Source organism: Desmodus rotundus, chromosome 12 (genome assembly GCF_022682495.2).
Source record: "Desmodus rotundus isolate HL8 chromosome 12, HLdesRot8A.1, whole genome shotgun sequence".
In the NCBI taxonomy this organism is placed as follows: Eukaryota; Metazoa; Chordata; class Mammalia; order Chiroptera; family Phyllostomidae; genus Desmodus; species Desmodus rotundus.
The window spans coordinates 87,590,002-87,608,263 of record NC_071398.1 but is presented as its reverse complement, the minus strand read 5'-3'; the positions used below and the strand labels follow the sequence as shown (position 1 = coordinate 87,608,263).

The following is an 18,262-nucleotide window of genomic DNA, read 5'->3' as shown; positions in this document are numbered from 1 at the left end:
GCGAACAGGAAACTAGGAAGAGGGAAAACTGAAAATTGAGACTGATTTGTTGTGGTAGTCAGCGGGACTAAACCCAGCAAGGCTCCATGAAGGGAGTTGCTCTTCCAAAGTAGGTCCCGAAAATGAAAGTTGGAAAATCATTTGCTTACTTTCAAATGGTGGCTGTCAGGGGAGTCAGGCATGGCCTGGGAGTTAGCTGATGTCTTATCCAACACAGACTTCAGTGGGACTCCCCTCCCACCACCTCTCTGTGTCTCTTTGAACTTCCCTGTTGAAGGGGGTTTTACCCAAGGTACCAGTACAAATTTTACGTACAGAAAAACCACATCAGTTAAAGTCACATTCTCCTGTCTTGTGATTTGCCGAATGTGGGATAATGATGCCTTGGCATTAGGTTTAGACATGTCTTCCTCTTACTTTGATCTCTGGACCACGTTGGCCTGACTTCGTAAATTATTGGCATAAATTACTATAGTCCCTCAGCATATGGCAGGAAGCCTCAAAGGAGAGTTTAAGTTACTGGATTGCATTAATTTCCATCATATTAACCCTCGTTTAAAAGTGATTGAATTTCACAGTGGTTAGAAATATTTTTGCTATTTGACAATGAAAGTAATGATATTTATTTTAACAGGAAAAGGTCTTCACTGGTATAATGAGGACCATAGAGTATAATGAACCACAGTTATTAAGAAGTGTAGGAAAAACTCAGTTAAATAATGTATATAAGTCCAGAAGCAACTTATTATATATTTATAATGAACTTTAATCAAACTCTATTTTTGTATGTAAACTTACATCTTGATTCTAAAATAGAAATGTTTTCTTTAAAGAAAAATTCAATTTCCCATGGTATATTGTCTACTAAATATAAGACAAAATTAGAAAAAGAAAACTAACTAAAGATTATACATAAGACAAGACATAAATGAAAGATACTTCTGTTACCATATTTGTAAAATTATTCAGCATTTAAATTTTTTCCAGATATTTATTTTTAAAAGATATTTGTATGATAAAATATATTTGTAGTTTAATAGTCATCAGGAAATAAAATAACTGCAAAATTAAATGATGAATAGGAAGAATATCTAAAGACCTTTTTAGAATAGATCCACATACTTGGTATTGCAAGTATTGTTAATGGACATCAAGTTCATTTATAAATTTAGATCATTCTATATAAGTACAACATTTAATCCATTCATCCACACACAATGGCAGATAATGGGAGTCATTTTTAAGGAGTCTTTGAATAGGCCCCCAGATGGCGAGTTTAAAGATTGAGTCTCTATTCGTTCAGAGAGTATCGAGTTTTAACACGGCTTTAGACACAGCTTCAAAACCTGGGGCCAAGATCATGTTTCTGGCTTCTTAGCGGAGAATCTGAAGTCCAGACAAAGCACGAGTAATTTGCTCTGAATACACAGCTAGTAAGTGACAGGGTTGGGAGTTCTCAACTTTTCGCAATACACGCAGCTTCCACACAAGCTGTCACAATCTGTCTTACCTGTCTGGTTTTCTGAACTCTGAATGACTAACTTTCAAGTGAAAGGAGATGGGACTATCTCAGAATTCGGAGAGCTTCCAGGAACACTTTCTATTCCCAATAGTCAAGTTCTTTTTTCCAGATATTTATTTACCGGTATCTTCTAAACATCTCTGTTCATTGCTCTGTTCATAGATTATTATTTTTTTAAATTATGCTTCTTGTGCTCAGGGTAAGACAATAATGATTGTAACAGTGTACTAAAGGAAACGGGAAGTCCTGGATTTAAACGTGTCACTTGCTAATTACGTTAATGGTTGAAAGATTTCTAAACACTTTTACTCAGTTGTAAAATAAGAAAAGAGTACTTTATATCTATTTTGATGATTTAATGAGATGTTCTTTCCAAAGCGCATGTGTTATAGGAAACTTTTCTACATATACACCGCATGTTCATAGTGGTACTCTTTGTAATAGTTAAAAACAAATTGGAAGCCATCTCAATGTTCCTGGATAAGGAAATCATGCTATGTTCATATATTAAACATACTCCACAATTAGTACAAATATTTGAGTTCTAGTTACATAAACAGAGATGAATCTCAAAACCAAAGTGTTCAATTGGAAAAAATAATTTGCAGAATAAACATAGTTGGTAGCATTGATATACAAATTTAAACCTGAAAAATGAAAACCTATATCTTATTTAGGGACATAAATATATATTGTTAAATTATAAACAAATTCACTGAAATAAAGAGCAAATTTACGGTAGCAGTTATCTCTGAGGGGTGGCAAAGGAAATAAATTGTGGAGGATCCACGGGGACAATTGTGCAGGTAAGATTTCTATTTCTTTAAGTGATTAGAAGATACCAAACTTAATATATAATAATAAATAATAATAATAGAAAAGAGTTTACCCCAAGACTTTACTTTAAAATTGCTAATTCACTATATTACTTTTTCCTGCCTTGTTACATTATCTTCATCATAATCAAATTTAATAACTGTGTAACACAAATGTTTGATACACTATAATTTTATAACCTTATTATATCATAATAAGGTTAAATGATCTTCCTAAAATTTATGGCTCCTTTCCTTAAGGCAGTTATCCAGAAATAGAATTACTAAATCAAAGGAAATATACATTTTAATTATTTTTGGTGCCCATTGCCTAATCCCTTTTCAAAAGTGTTTTTGCAGTTTTTATTTCTAAAATAAATGTATAAGAATAACTGTTACTTTACCTTTTCCAGTGCTAGAAAATAGATATTTAAAATATTTTTAAATTATTAATTTAATAATCTCTGCATTTGAAAAATTTGCTCGTGAACTTGAATATTTATTCATCTACTTTTCATCGTTATTCCTACTTGCTGTCTTGTGAGTTCTCTATATTTGCTCTTTGGGAAGTTGTAATTAAAATAGTTGCAGTGTTCAAATACCACTAAGAGTACATAGTCCAGAGGCATTACAGTCTTTTCTCTCATTCTGTGTCTTACCAGGAAGAAATATATTGAATTAACAGAAATGAGCCTTAAATTTAACTCACTCTGAAGGGAAGGAATTACTTTTATGAGTGTTAAAGACAATATTCTATGAGAAAGGTATATCATTTAAGGTTTCTTACTGTGCCAAAGAGACAGCAACAGGCTTCTTCTCTAAAGCACCTCTCCAAAGTGCTATTACTACCACAACAAACAATTGATGGGGGGCTGTTTGCTTGCCTGTTAGTTCTTTTCTAAAACATTGTATACCTATTGTTGTCTGAGAGCATGCTTCGGAACACGCTTTGAGAGAGCCATCATTTCATATCGTGTTCAAGGTCCCTCAGAGGAAATGACTTGAAGGAAGCAGTGAGCCTTTGTCCGTGTAGCTTCCAGGGACTTGCGGGGACTGGATGAGGTGTATAAGAGGGCTTCTGGGGGGCCCTGGCTCAGGACCGTGTGTTTTATGTGCAGTTCCTCCCCGGACCTCCGGTTTAGCATGGCTCTGTGTGACCAGGAGAAAGCGTTCAGACACCAGAGGAAAGAAAACATAATGGAGAACATGAGGAAACTCCTGGGTCCGCGGGATAGTGAAGGCTTGTGTTCCACACGGGATGTGAGTTGAAAATTTTTCAAATGTTATTGCAATTCAATGACACTTTTATTTGTACTCGTTCTCAAATGTTACCCAAATATAAAAGCGTTAAGATTGAGGATTTTATCTTCAGCTTTTTAAGATAAGGTAAGTATTTCACAAATAGAAACTCTTTGAGGAAGGTCATCACAAATGCTGCCCGTATTTGGAAATAATTACCAGATGCAGTTATTAAAAGAGACATAGGCATACCTATGTACAAGCAAGATGCTAATTTTGTTAGTGGGAAAAGTTCAGTGTCAGACATAAAAGAATTGTTGAATTAATTTTAATAGAGACTAAGATCGAATAACTGTGGGATTGTTATTATGGAACAAGAAGAAAATGTTATAAATCTTGTTAATGATAACACAAGTAACAAAAATACACAGATATAAATAGGGGGTAAGAGAAAATATTCCAAATTCTTAATATTTCACAGCAGAAAGTTAAAAGATATCATTCAAAATCAAGCAATTAGGTAAATATAATGACCTCCACATTTTAATGTTTTTCATAATACTAATTATAGAGATCTTAAAATTAAAATATTTTTGTGAACAAATATTGAACGTCCACTCTTTCAATCATCTTTACCTTCTTTTTCTTTTCTTAAATTGCAGTAAAATAAATGGCATTTATTATTCAATAACTGGTATTGTTTAATCCATCTTTTGGCTGCTTATTCATTCAATACCCCTTTATCTATCTATCTATCTATATCATTTCTCCACTCATCCATCCATCCATTCATTACCCATTGGTTTATCTTTCTATCTGAAATCTACCAAAAAAATTGCTACTATGGTTAATATTGTGTTGCATATTTGAAAGTTGCTCAGATAGTAGTACATCTTAAAAGTCCTTATCACAAGAAAAAATATTTTTTAACTATGTATGAAGATGGTTGTTTACTAGATTTGTTGTGTTGATCAGTTCACAATACACACAGTGAATCATTATGTCATGCACTTGAATATAATATAATATAATGTTCTATGTGAATTATGCCTCCATAAAAAATGTAAAAAAATAAATTGCTGCGATCACACTCAGCAAATTGTGTGATGAGATTTCTTCTTAGTGGCCTATCAGCTCATTATTTTTACTTATTTCTTTGAACTTTCTGTTAATTGAATACTTTAAATAAACAAAATTTAGTTTTAGAGAGATACTATTTTTATTAAAATCATAAGTAAATATATATGCATATATTCCCATACTCAGACCAGGGATTCAAGATCATTGTAAATTAAATTGTGAATTGTATTGTAAATACAACTGGAAATGAGACATAAATTCCTAGTAAGGGAGCCAGAGGGGCACCCAGTCCCACCTGTGATGCAGGTGTCCCAACGTGTTTCTAGGTGGGTGTAGGGTTGGAAAGCTAACCTGTTGGAGTGGGAAGGGCTGTTGTTGTTATGGGAACAGACTATGAGATTAAAATGTTGCTTATGGAGAATTTTTCTAACAGGAAGCTGGGAGGAGAAGCCTCAAAAATTTCTATTAAAAAAAAGGACCAGTCTTTTCTTTAATCCCATGTTGCTGTCAGCATACAGATATCTGGTTAGCACTCGTGGTTGACTATGATCTCAGGTTAATTAGTCCTTGAAAACACTTCCTTCTCTGCATATTACTCAGAAATTTCTAGCTTTCTGGGAAATTACTTTTTTCCTGCAGTAAACCTTTCTGTGGCAATTCTACAACCTTTTTTTAGTTCCTTAAAATGAGAGTGAGTTTATTGGTGAAGCGTTGAGACAGCGAATGGGCTACTCCACAGGCAGAGCTGCCCCCCTGGAGTGGAATTTTCTTCCTTTACTAAGGTTCCTGTAATTGGAGGTGGGGGGCATTAAATGAGGGAGAGGGATATTCAGGATCTTCCTGGGAGGAGGGAGGAGATTTCTCAGAGGACCTCCCTAGGCCATTTTGCTTTTACTTTCTGATCACTGGTGCGGACTGTGTCCTTTAGCAGGCCGATGTACTACAATGAGTGTGTAAGGAGGCTAGGGGTTACCGTTGGATGGAAACAGTCACCCTGCTGGATCAAGCTGGTCTCTGTCTGCGAGTTTTAAGCCACAAATCCAGTGGCAGGGGTGTGGGAGTGGTCTTGCTATCTTTTTGACAGTTCCTGTAGCTTTTATCAATTGCAGCTGGTCCACCACATGCCCTTTCTCAATAGGATTGAGATACTCCATAACCGATGCATTTCCTTTGCCCTTTCCCTGTGAAGTCAGTGGAAGAAATAGCCTTTTTCTCTCAAATGCAGGTCCACACTGGATATGGATTGCAGACCCCAGTTAGGGACCCCGTCTGTCATTGTCCAGTCTTCCCAGGGCCACTCCCCACCTGCACGGTCTGCCTCTATATCTGTACATAATTTTCCTATGAAAACGTAAACATGTTCTAAACTCTGATATAAAGAGAAAAAAGGAACAAAAAATATCTCCCTGGATTGTACATTCCCTTCTCCTTTCTGCTCTATTTCTCTCATCCTCACAAACTTCTCCGAACTTTTCTGCACAATCTCATTCTACTTTCTCCCTGTCCTAGGTTTCTGCGCTCATTATTCCACTGCAGCTGCTCCGCTAGTCACCGGTACTAGCAATCAATGCAAAGGGTCTTCTTCTGGGCCTGTCTTACCCGACCCTGCAGCTGCAAATGACAAATGCCTTCCTCCTGTTTGAAACATTCTCCCCCCTTCACCTACCACCTCATCTTTGTGTTCATTGTGACCCTTCGGTTCCCTTTGCCAGATTATCTTCCTCTGCATGTCATTTAAACACAAGAGTTCTTCAAGGCTCAGGCCTCAGCCGCCTTTCCCCTCAATCTGCACTCTTCTCAGGAAATACTTCTCTGTTCCATGATGTCACCCAACACCTGTGGGCTGAGAACTTTCACATGTTTACCAACACCTTCGAACCTCTCTTCTGAGCTGCAACATGTGTACCTGTACGCCTATTTGAATTCTTTACTAGCATCCCTGACCTCTCAAACTCAGCGTGTCTACACCTGAGTGCAAACCCTGTCTCTTCTCTGTAGTTCTATTTTGCCTGTCTTCTCCCTCGCTACTTCCTGTTCACAGTGAATTCAGAGGGATCTTTGAAAAACATAAATCTGATTCTATCAAACCCAAGCTTAAAATGCTTCCACTGCTCTAGGGATTGGCCTCACAGCATCTCTCCGGGTTCATTTTTTGCCTGTTTATCCCAAATCCACTGCCCCTCCCCACTAGTGCCTCTTAGGCCCTTGTCTCCACAGAACCCTTGCGCAGCTGGCGCTCTTGCAGACATTTCCTCTCGTCGCATGCACTTCCCCATCTCCTCCCTCTCTGCACGCAACTCGCCCTTCTCACAACTTTGATCTGTGCATATGTCACTTCTGAGATTTTCTCCCTCCTTCACCAACTCCTTCCTCCCTTCTCCCAAGTCCAAGTTAGTTGTCTCAGTTATATTCTCTTATGGCACAAATATGTACATTTTTAGTGTTTACCACAATCACACCTGAAAATTACTTGTGAGAACCATTCATTTCATGTGAGTTCTCTCCATTAGAATGTAAGTTTCACGAGGACCAGGACACTGTCTGTGTTGTTCACCTCTCTATTCCTGCACCTAGCCCAGCTCCTAGCCCAGCACCTAGCCCAGCACCTAGCCCAGCTCCTAGCCCAGCTCCTAGCCCAGCTCCTAGCCCAGCACCTAGCCCAGCTCCTAGCCCAGCTCCTAGCCCAGCTCCTAGCCCAGCACCTAGCCCAGCTCCTAGCCCAGCTCCTACCAAACGGTGGATCCTCAGTAAATCTTTTGTGATATGAGTTAGGGCACAGGCTTAGGCGGTGGCTTGGCATTGCACGCATGGGATGAATTAGTTAAAATGAGAGATATCAGGGATTCAAAACTGAGAGATACTAGTATCAGGACTTAGGAAGAGATGCAGATTGAGAAGAAAGTTTGGATGAAAAGAGTTCAGTTTGAGCTGTTCAATTAGAATTGTGGGCGGGGCATAGTGTTGCAGATATCCAGTTGGTCTGTTCTTTGGTCGTCCTTGAAAGGAAAGTTGCTATCACAACCCCTGGGAACTCCTTGTTTTGTGAAAAGGGATCTTTCTTTCTGGGAAAATGAAATTTGGCCTAATAGTCACGCAAATGAGCTTTTTTTTTTTTTTTTTTGCAACAGATGGAGAATGAGGTAATTATGCTTTTCTCTAGGATATTCTTCAAAAACATTAAATGCATGTTTTTGGAAGTTATTCTTAGAATTAAACCTTTTGTTGTTGTTTTGGTTTTGCTTTAGACTTTTTTCTCTTGGCAAAAAAAAAATCAGTTTAGATATATTCAGCACCACCCATTCCCATAACACAAGTAACATTTTCCTATTTTCATATTACTCCTTGGCCAAGGGTGTCTTCAGCTCCCACTTCCCTTGCTCCCTGCCAAGATCTTCACTTTCGGTTTAGTACTGGCTGAATGGCCTCTCTAAGGTTTGGAGGAACATGCTATTGTGACGGCTTGTTTAATAAGAACATTTCTACTCAATTTTCAATGCAGAGACTAAACTGTCTTATTCACAGTTTTCAACAGATAGCATCTAGTTTAAGATCTCAATTTTTCACACAACTAAACCCAATAATGTTTAACATTTATATGGAACCACAGAAGACACCAAATAGCAAAAGCAATCTTGAAAAGAAGACCAATACTGGAGGTATCACACTCCCTAATTTCAAATTATATTGCAAGATTATAGTAATCAAAACTGTATGGTCCTGGCACAAAAACAGACACATGGATCACTGGAACTGAATAGAGAGCCAAGAAATAAACCCGTGCATATAGGGCCAATGAATCTTCTATAAAGGAAGCAAGAATATACAATGGGGAAGACAGTCTTTTTTATAAATGGTGTTGGGAAAACTGGACAGATACATGCAAAAAACTAAGCTGGACCACTTTTTTACACCATATACAAAAATAAACTCAAAATGGATTAAAAACCTAAATGCAAGACCTGAAACCATGAAACTCCAGAAGATAATACAAGCAATAAAATCTTTGACATTGGTCTTAGCAATATTTTTTTGGCATGTCTCCTCTAGCAAGAATAGTAAAAGCGAAACTAAACAAATGGGAGTCTATCACTCTGAAAAAATTTTGTACAGTGAAGAAAATCATCAATAAAACAAAATGGCAGCTTACTAAATGGAAGAAGATATTTCCAAATGATATACCCAAAAAGGAGTTACTATAGAAAATATATATAGAACTTATACAACTCAACATCAGAGACAACCTAATTAAAAAAATAGGCAGAGGACTTTTATGGACATTTTACAGAGAAGATATATAGATGGTCAACAAGCAGATGAAAGGATGTTCAATATCACTAATCATTAGGGAAATGCAAATCAAAACCACGAGATATGACCACGTGCCTGCCAGAATGGCTATTATCAAAAAGATAACTAAAAAAAAGATATGCACACTCTTATGTTTGTTGGATCATTATTTACAATAGCCAAGATATCGAAGCAACCTAGGTGTCCATTAATAGGTGAATGGATAAAGAAGGTGTGGTACATATATCAATGGAATATTACTTAGCCATAAAAAAGAATTAAATCTTGTAATTTGCAACGTCATGGATGAACCTAGAGGGTATCTGAGAAATAAAATAAGTGAGACAGAGAAAGACAAATACTATATGGTTTCACTTATATGCGGAATCTAAAAACACATAAAAAAGTAACAGACTCGTAGATACAGAGGACAAACTATTGCCAAAAGGCAGGGGGTTAGGGGGTTGGCAAAAAAGGTGAAGGAGATTAAAAAGTACAAACTTCCAGCTATAAAATAAGTGCATCATGGAGATGTAATGCACAGCATAGGGAATATGGTTAATAATATCATAATAACTGTGTATGGTCACAGTTACTAGACAACTCTCGTGGTCACTTAGGAAGGTATTGATGATACTGTGAAGATTCACTGGCAAATTATTATATTCAATAATTGCCATTTTGTAAAATATGTAAAGACCTAGGTAGGATGCACAACTGAACAGTTTAAAGCCTAACCAGTTTTAATATTGGGACAGTCACTGGAATAGGCTCATTTAATCATTTAAAAAAATCAGTGCTACTTTTTGGTTGTCTTTTATATGTAGGGTTGGCTCTTAAATGTTAAACTCAACTTCTCCACCTCCTTTTATAAGTTGGTGAGACGTGAGGGTTGCGAAACTAGCTTTTGGCCACCTCCTTGAAGGTGTCATGTTCTGTGCTTTGGAATGTGGGGTCGTTGGTACTTTGGAAAATGTCAGCAGAATCATAGGAAAAAAAGGGGTTCTGTGTTTACATGGGTGCCAGGTTTTTCTCCAAACTGACAAGAGCATAGATGATGTGGGCAAATTAGAAAGAGGATATAGAAGTCAATTTCAATAATTTGGAGTTTGTGACTTCATTCTTTATGTGCCTGATCTTATTAGTGACAAGAGAAAAATAATTTATAAGTGATAATTACAATAACAAAAACCCCACGAACACTTAAAAACTCAAGTGATTCTAATGAACACTAATGAAAAAATTCTGTTTCTCTGCTGGTTTTTACTCACAGTCCCCTTTCATAATAATCAATAAAATGATAAATTCTCTTAGAAATAAAAAAAAATTATTTAACAACTTTACTGAGTATATTAAAAAGTGAAGTAAGTATTTTAGGTCAATATTTTACTGACTACTTTATTTTATTAAATGTTATTTATTTATTTATTTATTTATTTATTTTTAGAGAGGGGAAGGGAGGGAGAAAAAGAGGAAGAGAAGCATCAATGTGTGATTGCCTCTCACATGCTCCCTACTGGGGACCTTGCCTGCAACCCAGGCATGTGCCCTGACTGGGAATCGAACTGGCAACCCTTTGGTTCACAGGCTGACACTCAATCCACTGAGCCACACTAGCTAAGGCTGAATACTTTATTGTGAAATATATTTTATATAATGTCAGTATGGTTATATATTGAGAATCACATTTTTTCCACTTTACAAGTAAAAGGTTTTTGTTATATGAATAATTTACCAGGAAAATTTTTTCATAAGTTTTCAGCATTATTTTTAAAACTAGCTAGTTGAAGCTACAGAGATGGTTATGTAGTTTTCTCTTGCCTCTTTAAAACATAAAATGGGGTGTGGCTAATTTAACATGTCAACTTGGAGAGTAGAGTGATTTTAGATGAGATCAACATTCGAATCATTGAGCTTTGAATAAACAGATTGCCATTCATAATGGGGGTGGGTCTCCTCCAACCAATTAAAGTCCTGAATAGAACCAAAAGATCAGCCCCCCTGAGCAAGAGGGAATTCTCCAGCAGAATGCTTTTCAACTTTGTCTGCACCATCATTTCCCCTGGTCTCTGCCTGCTGGCTGTCACCCTGGGACTGCATTATTGACTTAACCACGGGTGACCGAGTCCCCATGTGACCTCAGCTGACCGTCAGGAACAGGGCGTTATTTGAGCCACCAAGCCAGAAAGTTGGTGTGCGCAGATTCACTCCATCATTGAGTGGAAGTGACGTACATGAGATTGGGCCGAACAGGCCCTGGAGATATGAGTAAGTTACGTGAGCAAGCACCCAAATGCCCATGCTGCTCGCTGCTGTTCTGCTTCCTTCTCCCTTCCAGCCTGCACTCACAGCCTCATGGGAGAGATCCCCGTGATCAGGTGACAGGCGAGTGAAACCTTGAGCCTTGTTTACAGCTGGCTCTGCACAATATTCAGGCTCCCCCTGAAAGTGGACGGCTGCAGGGCTCTCCCTTTCTGAGACATCCTTGAAGGATAGTGGGGGAAGGAAATATTACTGGGGTCGGGTAGGGGCAGAAGTTCAAGAAGTACACCTGGTTTTGCATTTTGCTTGAATGGAGGCATAAGATACAATTACATACAGATTCCCGGTCCATGGCCAATGGCTTGACTGTATGTTTAGGGACTTTGAAGAAACACGATTAGAAAATTCGTGACAAGGAAGCTTCTTTGAATAGATGAGAAATGTGAAGATATTTGTGTCCTACGTCAGTGCCCACCAAAGGGTGGCCTCAGGAGAGAAGGATTTGAATCATCAAGTGGATAGCATGACCCCTGTCCTTGACTAAACGGGCCATGGAAATAGTGGCCATGGTGGCAGGGATGGAGGTGATGTCTGGACTCAGCAACACGGACTTCTGTTCACCTTGGCTGATCTGGCTACAGCGGCTGCTGAGTGCTCCATCTGCCTGAGGCAGAGATCAGCGCTGAATGGCCCACATGGCACCCTGCCCCAGGGTGATCAGCCAGCTACCTGGTGACATTGATCACATTGGGCCAATTGCATCATGGAAGGGGCAGTGTTTTGTTTTTGTCTGAATAGACACTTATTCTGAATACAAATTTGCCTTCCCTGCACTCAAAGCTTCTGCCAGAACTACCATCTGTAGACTCACAAAATGCCTTGTATGTTGCCATGATATTCCACACAGCATTGCTTCCGATCAAGGAACTAACCTCAAAGCCAACGAAGTATGGCTGTGGGCCAGTGTGATGGAATTCACCTGTCTGCTCATGTGTTTTCCCCATCCTGGGGCAACTGGCTTGATGGAATGGTGCAATGGCCTTTTGTAGGCCCCTGGGTCTGGAGCCCACTGGCCCATACTGCCGCTTTGAACTTGTCATTCTTTATAACCGTAGGAGCCCTAATACAGGAGCCAATGAGAAAAACAAAGTCTTTATATAATTGTCAGACCTTAAAAATTTATGAAAATCTAAAGAACAATCTTTGAGCCCTTTAGAATTTTCTTTTGAAAGAGACGAAATTAGTAATATCCATCACCTCTTGCATCAAAATAATTTAATCAAAACCAGAAGGTTTTTGGTAAATGAAAATTCATTTCTTGTAATCATGTGAGAGAAGTATGAGAAATATTCATTGATATCATTTATACATAAATAGTGTTGCTGTTGGGTCTAAATATAGCCTAAAAACTCTCAACAACATTTATTTATTGAATTCTTTTAGATTTAGAGCCAGGACTAACAGCTGCACCATATAACTTTGCAGTTCTTATTTGAAAGTTCTATCTGAATGAACAAGACTATTAAAACATTCAAAAGTAGGTATCACTTATTGCATAAAGATGTACTGATATCATCTGAAGTGACACATGAATCTGAAACATAATTTAGCTAAATATTAAATGGGTTTTCTCAGTAACGATTACTCTGTTTCTGAACAATGAGAAAAGGAAAGAGTATAAATTACGGTATCGCTTCACATCCTGGGTCTGCTACTTATTTTAGCTACCTATGTGGGCACTGAATACAACCTCCTCCGAAAAACAGAAATAACACAATGTCCTTTTGAGGGCTATGAGGGTTAAATGAAATAAACTGAGTAAAAGAGCTCATTTTAGCCCTGACCTGTGTGGCTCAGTTGGTTGGGCATCAACCCACAAAGCAAAAGTTCTCTGGTTTGATTCCTGGTCGGGGCAAGTACCTGGATTGCAGGTTTGGTCCCCGACCTGGGCATGTACAAGAGGCAACCAACCGATGTTTCTCTCTTACATTGATGTCTCGCTCTCTCTCCAAAAAAATAAAAATAAATTAAGAAGAGCCTATGCTAGTGCCAGGCACAATACAGTATTTTCTAGAGAAGTCTAACTTCCCTTTCTTTCTTATAGTTCCTAAAAACTATAACTTTTTAGTTCTACACCTCATTTTCTCTATGAGTTATAGAATTTAGAAATATACTAGTAGGCAAAAGCTTCCAATTCATTTTAATTCTATCCACTGTTTTTACATATAAGTGCGCTAAGTGCAAGGAGGATTTTCTGTGCCTCAGGTCACAAAGTTAGTTGTAGAGAAAGCTGTGGGGGCGGGGCGGGGGGAAGCTCAGTGAATTAAAAGCTCTGGAGTCTGACAGACCCAGCTTTGAATCTGTGGGAGACCTCTTTATGGCTCTGCCACAATAGAGAAATTATCTCCTTTGTATTTTAATCACCTTTTCTCTTAAATGGAGGTAATATTTATTGCATACTGTTGTGAAAATTAAAGGGTGTGATGTGTAAAAACTAACTCATGTGCAATAAATAAAGGTGGGAATTATATTCTTAGAAATCATTCAATCATTTGATTATTCAATTTTATATACAAATATCTGACATTTTCTTTTAGCTGACAGCAACCTGAAATATTTGACTTAAAAATCTTACCTGAAAGCCCTCTCTAAGAATGACGGCAAAGCAATAATGAAAACAACGGGTTAGATAACACGGGGATTCCTGTTGAATCACTGTTTCCAGAAAATTTCTAACAACGTGAAATACGCGCCCATAAGTCTGTGTGGGGCACCTGCCATGCGAAGAACATCTGGGAGCTGTTTCCTCAGGACCAGAGGAGGCCTTACGTTCAGTCTTCCACCTTCTCTGATTAAACCTCCCTCTGCACCACAAGCAGCACAGGTTGCGTGTTGAAACGAACAGTGTAATCTGTTACTAAACTTTTTTTCCTCCAAACTACCTGATTTTTGGAGGCTGATTAATATCATTTTCAATAATGCAATGTTATAAGTAACCAAATCATCAGGCTCAGATGCCCCTAAATTATTTTTAATATAAACCATCCTCTTCCTGCATTATCAACGTTGACTTTTCCCCCCTGTAAAGCCCTTCAAAATCTTATTTTCCCAACTCTCTAGTATACTCCTGCTGCAATAAGACTGGTATTTTGGTCCTGAAATCACGTACCCTCCCCTGCTTACGCCTGTCTTGGACTGCCCTTAAGCGCAATGCTTGGCACATAGCAAAGATAAATGTTTGTTATATTTTTATTGCTACTATTATTATGATATTGTTTATAAACTTAAGTCTTCTTTCCAGACAAATTCCTCCTGCTTGTTCTAACCTCTTATTTGGCTTCCTTACACTCACTCTTGCAATTAATATTCCAGACAAGGTTTTAGGAACTTAAATATGTTTTACTTTACTTACAATTTTAGAATCCACCTTCTGAGAACATTCTGTTTGCCTAAATACACCCAGATTCAAAGCTGTTTAAGTGATCCTGAACTGAACTGGTGGACTGTGTTTTCATGAACCAGGTCTCCAATTCACATCTCATTGGATGGTGAAGGTCTTTCCATTTGAGGCCACTCAGTTCTAGGGAAGAGCCCTGGGTGAAGGTGTTAGTTCTAGATGCCCTGCCCCGTCACTGTTCCAGCTCCACAGATTCCTTCTCTGTATGTAAGAGTTCTATAGTCTTTTTGGTCCTTCTAGTTCTGAACTAATGATTTCATGACTATTTGTATTTATCACATTGGTAAGCGAACACCCCAGGGCTTGGGTCCTAGTGCTCGGAACACAATACATTTGTATTGTGTATTCTGCATTGCTGAGGTCGAGAATGGTATTTCTCCTTTAGCCTAGTTTTGTACTCTGGTCCCTTCTCCTGGGTAATGATAGCATCATCTGTTATGAGGAAAAGTAGAAACTCTAACCATCTGACCACACTCCTTCCTCCTTTACTCTGGACATCGGACCTGGTCACCAAATGTTAAAGGTTCTCCATATAAATGTACCTTGATTCTATGTACCTGTTTATAAGCTACGCTTTCCTGGTAGAAGGGAGGAGGGATCATTGCATCCCATTCACATCTCAGAAGAAAACTTAAAAATGGGATTCTTAGAGATAAGATGGAACTGTTCAGAGAAGTACCGGAGCTCATCTACACACTTGCACTCTGTGATCTATATGTTTATTCTTAAAATCAGATTTTTTTGTCACTAAAATAGAAAATAAAATCTGATAGCAATATGACCATGTTGAGAGAACTTGAATTTGATACTCTGGCCACAGTATCCTCTCCTGGACCAGATTCTGCCTTCCAACCACGTGCATTTGTTTGCTCATCTCTTACAAAGGTTTGGGTTGCTTTGGAATCTCTTTTGCTCCATTAATTGCTGTCTTCCATCTATGCTTTTTGTCTTAATAATAATTATTATTATTGGAAAACAATGTCAAGCAAAACGCACACCTTCTCCCCGGCAATGTGGCTATACCTCTGCATCAGCCTCTGGCTGTCCAGCGAATATTTCCATCCATCTGCTCCATCATTCCTGTTCCCTTCCTGTCTCCCCACTGCCTTGTCTTCAGCAGGCTCACGATTTTTCCTGCTGCTGGATTGCACTCATCATGTCCTTGATGTCCTAGGGCAGTGGCCATTCAACTTTTTGGTCTCAGACATCCTTTACACTCTTAAAAAATGTCAAACACTTCTGCCCTGGCTTGTGTAGCTCAGTGGATTGAGTGTGGGCCTGTGAACCAAAAGGTCACTGGTTCGATTCCCAGTCAGGGCCCATGCTTGGGCTGTGGGCCAGCTCCCCAGTAGGGGGCATGTGAGAGGCAACCACACATTGATGTTTCTCTCCCTCTCTTTCTCCTGCCCTTCCCCTCTCTCTAAAAATAAATAAAATCTTAAAAAATATATCAAACCCTTCTAAGAGATTGTGTTTATATGGGTTATATCTATGAATATTTACTGGATTAGAAAGTAAAACAGGAAATTTATTAAAATATGTATTCATTTATTTTAAATCAGTCAGTTTCATCTTACTATAAATAACATATGTTCTGAAATTAACAGTATTCTCCAAAGCAAAAATAAAGTGCAAAGAGCAGTTTTGCATTTTTACAAGTATCTTCATTGTTCGACTTAACAGGAGACTACTGGATTCTTTATTTGCTTTTGAATTCAGGCTGTTGCTACATCACACACATCATTTGGTCTCTGGAAAAACTCCTCTGCACACTCATGAAAGAATGAGAATGAGAAAAGGCGAATAACATTTCACTGTTATTCTGAAGACAGCTTGACTTTGTGGACCCCCTGAAAGCTGCGCACATTGAGAACTGGTGCCTTAGGGTAGAGAAAAACAACCACCTCTCTAAAGCAATGGTGGGTTGAGGCCACAAAGAAAACGACAATCTCTTCCTCTTCAAACAAACGCTCTTGTGTTATAGGCATGTTACAGACAGCCTGTGTTTCTCCACTTTACTGCAAAAGCCCTTCACTGTCTCAGGTTACTTTTATTTGCCAGAACAGCCTCCGTCCCTGTCCTCCCTGTTGAATAGGTGCGCATTAAAAGTTAAGTTCAGGTTTCTCCTTTGTCTGTGAAGCTTTCTCCACGTGAGCCTGGATACAGGAGCCTGGGGTTCCACTCCTGACTCTGCTAATGGGTCGTATGACCCCGAATAGGTTTTTAAGGTCTTGGTTTCAAGTGCTTTGGTTTCCTCATCTGTAAAAGAGAAACTTCATAGGAATTTCGTAAAGATCAAAGATGATTTCTGTAAAACATTAAGAATACTTTCTATCAGATATTAAGAGCTTAATGAATGTCATTTACCCCTGGTTTTTATTGTTGTCATAATTTTATATATCTGCCTCACTTAAATAAAGGATATTTCCCAGATCCACCCATGAAACATAGAGGCCACTTACTCAGATTCATTAGATGAATTCAAGAATAGAGTAATAAACTTTGTAGGTATGGTTCAGTTGATTAAATTCTGTTTTCTGGCTTAAATAATGGCATGTATTTTGAAATAAGCCAAGCATGAAGGAGCGTAAGAATTCTGGGCCAAGAAGGAAAGACACTTCCTCAACTACAGACCACCAGCTAATAGATATTGTTGAAATGATATTATCCTTTCAGAATTTCCATCTGCAAAATGAGCAACTATTTGTTTGCTCACCTTGCAGGATTTTTGAGAGGATCAAATTAAGAAATGTACACCCCAAAGCAAGCCCCAAACTGCAAAGGGTGGAGCACATACAGAGAATTTTTGTTGTTATTGTTATCAAAGAGAGCTGGTGGGTCGTTTTAATAATACCTGCTTTTTAAGAGACATTAAGTCTTGATTTTAGTATAGGAAACATTATTTTCTTATAAAAAAATAGACATTGTGAAGGTATAAGTGAACTTCATTCTTCATTACCAAGTGTGGAACATATAATGTCAACACTGAAACTGAAAGGAAATGCATTTGTGATTGTACTTTGCACATGATCTCTGTGTTTCGTCTTCCCAGGTGCCTGTGGTGGCCATCCTGGGCTCGGGGGGCGGTTTCCGAGCCATGGTGGGATTCTCCGGAGTGATGAAGGCTCTGTATGAATCAGGAATTTTAGACTGTACTACCTACGTCGCCGGCCTTTCTGGCTCCACGTGGTTAGTATACATTTTAAATCTTAGTTTCATCATCCTCATTGTTTAGCCTTAATCTATGTGAAACATTAGGGAAAAAAAGAGTATTTAGAAAAGTGAACACTAACTGCAAATTCTTGAAATGGTCCAGCTTGATGCAATAATTTGCTTCTGAAACATGTTTTTTTAAGGCAAATTCATACCTAAAGATGGCCCTTGTCACAAATCCATTCCCTTTAAGCCTGTTTGTAGCTTAAAATGTAGTGAAACATAAAATTAAAATATATTAATTGAAATAATTCTATGTACGTAGCACAGAAGTGGAATAACCCACTCCACCCATAATTAATTTAATCTCCCTACAATTTGCTGAATTGTACTCTTCCAGTGACTATGTCTAGGTCTACGTGATTCACCAGATATTCATATTCTTCT

General features: G+C 38.2%; 1 protein-coding gene across 3 annotated transcripts in view; it reads left to right on the top strand.

Moving 5' to 3' along the window:
- PLA2G4A (phospholipase A2 group IVA) overlaps window positions 1-18,262 on the top strand; it is a 141,746-nt gene that overhangs the window by 79,782 nt on the left and 43,702 nt on the right. For all 3 annotated transcript variants that reach the window (XM_045188663.3, XM_045188673.3, XM_024551459.4), the window contains 2 exons: window positions 3,456-3,597; window positions 17,715-17,851. In XM_045188663.3, coding sequence (XP_045044598.2) covers window positions 3,456-3,597; window positions 17,715-17,851 — 279 coding nt within the window. The remainder of the gene's footprint in view (window positions 1-3,455; window positions 3,598-17,714; window positions 17,852-18,262) is intronic.